The 6,620-nt window shown below is 31.1% G+C and overlaps 1 protein-coding gene across 2 annotated transcripts; it reads right to left on the reverse strand.

Annotated features, from left to right (window-relative positions):
* Window positions 1-673: 673 nt before the first annotated feature.
* LOC139495864 (uncharacterized) lies at window positions 674-6,240 on the reverse strand. Of its 2 annotated transcripts, XM_071284270.1 has the most exons (3): window positions 5,560-6,240; window positions 4,024-4,092; window positions 674-2,297 (listed from the first exon to the last, which is right to left on the reverse strand). In XM_071284270.1, exons 1-3 carry the CDS (start codon window positions 6,125-6,127, stop codon window positions 1,063-1,065), a joined length of 1,872 nt encoding a protein of 623 aa, XP_071140371.1. In that variant the 5' UTR covers window positions 6,128-6,240; the 3' UTR covers window positions 674-1,062. The 2 variants fall into 2 exon arrangements, with proteins under 2 accessions (XP_071140371.1, XP_071140370.1); XM_071284269.1 differs by lacking the exon at window positions 4,024-4,092 and having other exon boundaries at window positions 5,560-6,222.
* Window positions 6,241-6,620: the final 380 nt, after the last annotated feature.

The raw sequence follows: 6,620 nt of genomic DNA on the forward strand, positions 1-6,620 counted from the left end.
CGACTGGTCATACAGTCAAAAAATCTTAAATCGCTTCTAGAATACAGTCAGTTCTAGACTGATCGTACAGTAATTTATTTTGGGATCCTCAAGGAAAACATATTTTTTATGGGAAATACGAATATTCTACTCAAATACGAAAAGAATATTGAAACAGTATATATTTAACTGTAAACTGATGCAAATATTTGCAATAAAAGATTATTTGCTTTGTACTACGAAAGCAAACTTGTCCATCGATTTCACTTTTTTCTACCAAGTTGTTGTGATGCACACGTATATTTTATATTCTAATGCATGTTTTTGTTACAGTTACTCATATTTATGATGCTATATATACATTGAAGATGTTCAAAGCACTTTGTAGATATAGGAGTAAACAAATGATGAGAAAAGTTACCGTAGGCAAAACCGTCCTGTTAACCAGTTGGAAATCATCGCTTCGAAAATCGCGACTTCCGGATAGCGTACAGAATAGTATCTACACTGTGAATACAACTATTTAGCAAAACTGAGTTAAACATACGCCATCACGAGCTGGTTGACCGTAATGGAATCACCGTTTCATCGAAATAAACTGACAACGCCATGGCTAAAAACGAAAAAGACAATCAGACAATCAAAAGTACTCATGATATAACCATAAATAACCTATTCAAAAATAAAAAAGATAAATGTACAGATGTTTTTTTTTAATGTATTATTTATCACAAATCTCTGATTATCGTCTGCACACATGTCCCTTCTGTGAATGATACTGACAGCCCACCACTTCATTATTCCATATTTATTGTTATGCATACACACACCATAAATCCATTATTGATCAAGCACGATCGCTTTGATTTGTAACCAATTCTTTATTTAAAAAATGCAAACGGGAAACTGAAACATCAGTTTAAATAGCTTCTTTATCTTTGCCTTACATATCTTTTAAGGGAAACAATTGTCTTTTGCTGGAAAATTGGCGTTTACAACCACAAAAATGTTTCTTCTACCTGATAACCCATACCATACCTCTTTGCTTATAACATAAAGACTTAAAATAAGAATCTGTTTAAATTAAAACCTAAATCCGGCAGGGTATCCATAAGATCTTTTGTATCTAAATCCGTATACAACAACCCCATACAATGAATTCCTAGACACATGACGTATTTTGTAAACCGAACGACCAGTCATCTTCTTTACAACAGTTGTAAAACTTTCGTTGCGTCCCATGATTACAGTGGATTCCACATGTAAAAGATTGCCAACAAATCGAAGTCCGTCTACGTCCAAGGTTTTAATAGTTATTGTTATATAATTTCTATCAGATGGATCTTTTGGTGGTGCAATAACATACTCTTTCGAAAAATGTTCGATTCCCGGAACAATCATCATGCTTATCCCCAGGTTTTCAGTTAATGCATACAGACATAAAAGGATAGGATTGGAAGCAGATACAAAATACGCCTTTGGTGATAATCTAATCTCTATCTGATCTCCGTACTCAGTAATTGACCTTGATGAATTATCCTTTATGGTTAAAGTTGTATTTCTATATTGGCTAATTATTCTAATTTTAAAACTGGTTGCCTTATGAATTGGTGGGATGATGAAATGTCGACCCCATTTATCAACGGGAATCAAACTTTCAAGCAACATATCTGAATAAAAACTTTCATAAGGATAACCTTCATTTAATTTTGCTTCTTTCAGAGTCGTATATCTGTTCCCTGAAATAACAGCTATCGGTTTATTTGCATAGATTTTCGTGGAAGTCAGATTGTTATTAGTCTGAATGTTAAAGCCTTCTAAATAGTCAAGAATTATATCAAATTTTTGTCCAGGTTGGATTGTTGTACTTCCTACTGGTATACCTTTCTCTGATGAAGACTCTATAACAACTGTAGTATTTGTAGCTGTTGCGATTATGCCACAGTTTTGTTTGTTGTTTGGTTGTGTAATAAGTGAGTACTCAGTGCCTATTGCAGTGAAAGGTAATACAATAAAACTTGTCGATTCACAATACCTGTTACAATTATCTTTACCAATGAATCCAACAACAGTAACTAGTTGATCAGCCGAAATCAGAACGGTTGTATATGTTCTACCCGTTTCCAAATTGACAACTACGCTTGGAATATTTATGTATTCAACACCCGTTGTAATGATCACCGTTCTATTAATGTCTGCGTATTCTGAGATGATATCAACATTAGTGGGCGTGTCTGCTGTGATTATGAACTGCACTTTGAAACTGTATGAGGTGTCTTGTATTGGAAACATGGTATAAAACAGTTTTCCTTTGTGGTCTGAAAAAGAGTAAATGTGAATTCAGATTTATGTGCAAAACTGTTTGTCCTGAAAATAATTAAATGCATGTTTTAACATGCTTTTTTTTTAGTTAAATGGAATGGTATTTTTTTGTATTAAAGTATTAAGGTGGATAACTCTTACGCATGATTTTGATGTCAAATTAGCGTTTAAACTTAGTAGTTATTTGAAACTTTAAAACTTTGAAAAAGAAACCAACCTTATGTATGCTTCATGCACGATATGTAATTTTTTAAAAGGTAATTGGTTTTTTTTCTGAATATAACATATACATATAATACATAAATTTTCATTACATCACATAAGTTCACTAATAAAAAAAGAGAGACCGAAGAAGGTTTCATTGAAAGACCCATTAGCTGTCAAATTCGTGCTCTTTAATCTGATCAGAATTCTCATATTTGATTTATAACATACTTAAACGTATATCCAAATTATAAAAAGTCTAAAATAATCAATTTACAATGTTCGGGATCGATAATATGTATCAGTACTCCGTGTGTATTTAGTCTAGACGCCATCAAATAAATTATCTAGGTGATCTCCAAAGACTGCCTACGGTCATTTTACCCGATATTAACATTAATATATATTATACAAATATAGCCTTTGCATGAGGTCGATAAAAGGATATATTGACATGAAAGAAGTATATTGACTGAGGACGAAGTCCGAGGTCGATATACTTTTTATGGTTAATATATCCTGTATTGACCTCATACAAAGGCTCTATTTGTTATATTATTAATTACCGACAATAGTTGTATCAAAATCGTCATGTGATTTTGTTGGAATTTTCAGTATAGATATCATATTGTCTCCTTGACAATAACAATATATCAGTTGTTATTTCAATTGCTTTTTTTTGGTTGTTTGTCATCTTATGTGTTTGAAGATTTTTTTCGACAAATAATCGATCACAGAGATTTGTTTCAAAACGTCAGATCGTTTGACACTATTCCGAAATTCATTAATTATGAACAGATAATTTACATTTAGTGTACAAATAATACCATGACATTTTTTTCGTAAATTTTACGGACGCCATCACGAGTTGGTTGACCGTTATGGAATAACTGTTTCACAAATGATATCGGATATGTTCCTTACGTCGTAACTACAATCCCCTTCCCTTTAATGAATGTGACCTACCGAATTAGAATATTTACCGGATTTGTTATCACATAAGCAACACGACGGGTGCCACATGTGGAGCAGGATCTGCTTACCCTTCCGGATCACTTGAGATCACCCCTAGTTTTTGGTGGGGTTCGTGTTATTCTTTAGTTTTCTATGTTGTGTCATGTGTCCTACTGTTTGTCTGTTTGTCTTTTTTTCATTTTTAGCCATGGCGTTGTCAGTTTAATTTCGATTTATGAGTTTGACTGTCCCTTTGGTATCTTTCGTCCCGTCTTTAATATTAACTTAAAATATATTAATATAATATATGCATTTCAATATTCTTTGATATTCCTATTAAAAGCAAAACGCACAATATACACCTTCTAGAATTTTGAACCGTTTAAATCATGTCAATGGTACCTATAAATACTAGTCACATTCATTATACATAAAACATAAAAGGGAATTTGGAACATCATGTATTGAACCCTACACATTCAATGGTGTAAATATATGGCAGACATAAACAAGAGAAACGTATTTGGATTACCCCTTAGACAGTAAACAGTATTGGTTTATTACCTTTGCCATATGAGGACAGTTCATCATCCTTGATTTTCTTGTTAACCGAAGTTCTGTTATATGATGGATCTAAAAATCAGATGACTTTTATTTCATTTATTAAGTAATCAGATGTGTATTATATATATAAAAAAAAAATGGTTTGTTAAATTAGATTCTATGAATAATGTCCTTCCCATGCATGTTTTTGATACAGTTTCATAATTTGCTGAAACGACGTGGGTAGCAGTTTTAGATAAATGTATCTTTAAAAATAATTCATGCAATTGTGAAACCCCAACACACACGATCCACAGAAACTCTGAAATTTCTTCAAAATGAGTTAATGTGTGAGATAGCTTGACACAATATGGTATATGTGTTGACATTTGTAAAACACCGTATTCTAATTTTCAAGATATTCTGATTTGTTGTTGTTTGGTTATTGTACTAAAATTGTTATGCATAATATAATTTAAATTCAAACGTTTGTACGTTGAATCCATCTGACGTTTTCAAAAAATATTTGAATCGAAAATACATATATTGTTCAATAAGAACTCATATATTTTTTTACTAAGTCTAAGATAACTGCTTCATATATGATATATCATAACTTTTTTTTCTAATTCAATGTCAATGATTAAAAAAAAGTTATAAAAAACACAATAATGGCAAAGTTGTGAATATTAGTATATATCGCGTATATAAAATCTATTGGCCAAGGTATGACAGATAATATCGTTGTCTAAGGAAAAAGTAAACTTTATAGCAATCATGAAAGAGATAAGTGGAAAACACGAGATAAAACAATGCCTATACAAATAACATGAACAGACAAAAAAACGCATAAAACAATCTTCTGCGATAAAAAAAAAATATGAAAATATGTTCTAGAGTAATAAATCGATCAACGGAAAACAAATCCGGGTTACAAATCTAAACTCCGCGTTACAAAAATGTATTAATCATATAACGTATTTAAGTGATGTTAATATCATCACATTTATTTTCTATAAATAAAATACATTTGTTTAATCATATGCATTGTATACATGTACGAGAATATAAAATTTAGATGTAGCTTGTAATGATATTTTTTTATGTATCTTGTAACCATGACAAGAATATTAAAATGAAATGATGTTTAGAATGGGGTTATTATTTGGATTAATAAAACAATGTCGGTTTTTTTAATGAAAAAAAAACTGTGTATACACTAAAAATCCTGTGAATATGGTATCTTTCAACTTATGATAATTAATTTGAAATTGATGAATTATTATTTTAAACTTTACATACACACAGAAGATGAAAAATAAAATAACTGTTATATAAGACAAGATGATGTGAGACCAAATAGTTAACCCCCTAAAAATACAAGCAACATAAAACAAAAACACTCCAAACTCCGAATAATTTGACTATACTGAACGTCGTAGATGGTAAATCATAATCTAAGACGAGATAAAACTGTCGTTAGTTTAGACACAGACTTATTTTTAAATGTTTTATTTTTTTAAATTATTCAAACTTATCAAATATAAACAGATTTACCTTTCAGATGATTTGACAGTTCCAATAGCTTCCCCGACAGTTTTCTTAATTTTCTCCTATCTGGATTATTATCACTGCTTTTGTTATAACTCTCAGATAGAACAGAATCTATTTCTCTTTTTACATTTTGTAAATTAGATCGGATTTCAGATTGCATAATAGTCCAGAAGCGACCCACTCGCCTTGCGAAAGTTTTGTTAATATTCCGTTCAATGTTCACTCGCATGGTTATTGACGTATTATGAAGCACACTATCGGTGTAATCATCCATGGATGTTTTGAAGTTGTCAACTGCTGCATTGATTTTATTTCCAAGCTTATGGTGAATGTTTTTAGACTCTAATACAATCTTTTCCGTAATCACTTTTTTAATTTCAATTTGCATAAATGATTTTAGTTGTTCTCCAAGCTTGGACAAGTCCAGTTCCGCCATCACCGGTGTTTTCACATTATTAAGAAGAGGAACATATTGTGTATCTGTCGAATTAGACGAAAAAACAGTGGTCAAATATCCTAATGATAAGTACAATATAAGGAAAGAATATACACATCCTTCAACCGCAGCCATGTTTTTTGATATGGAACAAAAAATGTATGATCCGATACGTATGTCGGGCTTCAAGTGTTTATGAAACGGTAATATGATTTGTCATTCTTGTCTAGACCTTGGCTTGTAAACTAGATCTAGTTTGCGGTGAAGGTTTTTTGTCTACTTAATCAATGCTTAGGGAATCACGGGAAAAGTCTTATCTTTAACTTTATAAATTTTCAATTTTAGAATGAAAAAAATATTGTAAACATGCATAGATGACATGTTTGTGTTTCATATCTCTACATACGATAACGTTTTTAAGATTTTAGTGATGCACTAAAAGATATCAGAATTTAATATACTCTTCTATTGACTAGATTCGATAATCACGTATACACAAACATGGTATATACACGCAGGCTTTTAACTTGGAATGCAAAAAACATAAATTAATACGTAAGTGTCTGTTTAAAGTTGACTGCGTAAATGAATATTCCAAATCCATATCAAAACAGCAGGGAAATGTATT

This window comes from Mytilus edulis, chromosome 11, assembly GCF_963676685.1.
Source record: "Mytilus edulis chromosome 11, xbMytEdul2.2, whole genome shotgun sequence".
Taxonomy (NCBI): domain Eukaryota; kingdom Metazoa; phylum Mollusca; class Bivalvia; order Mytilida; family Mytilidae; genus Mytilus; species Mytilus edulis.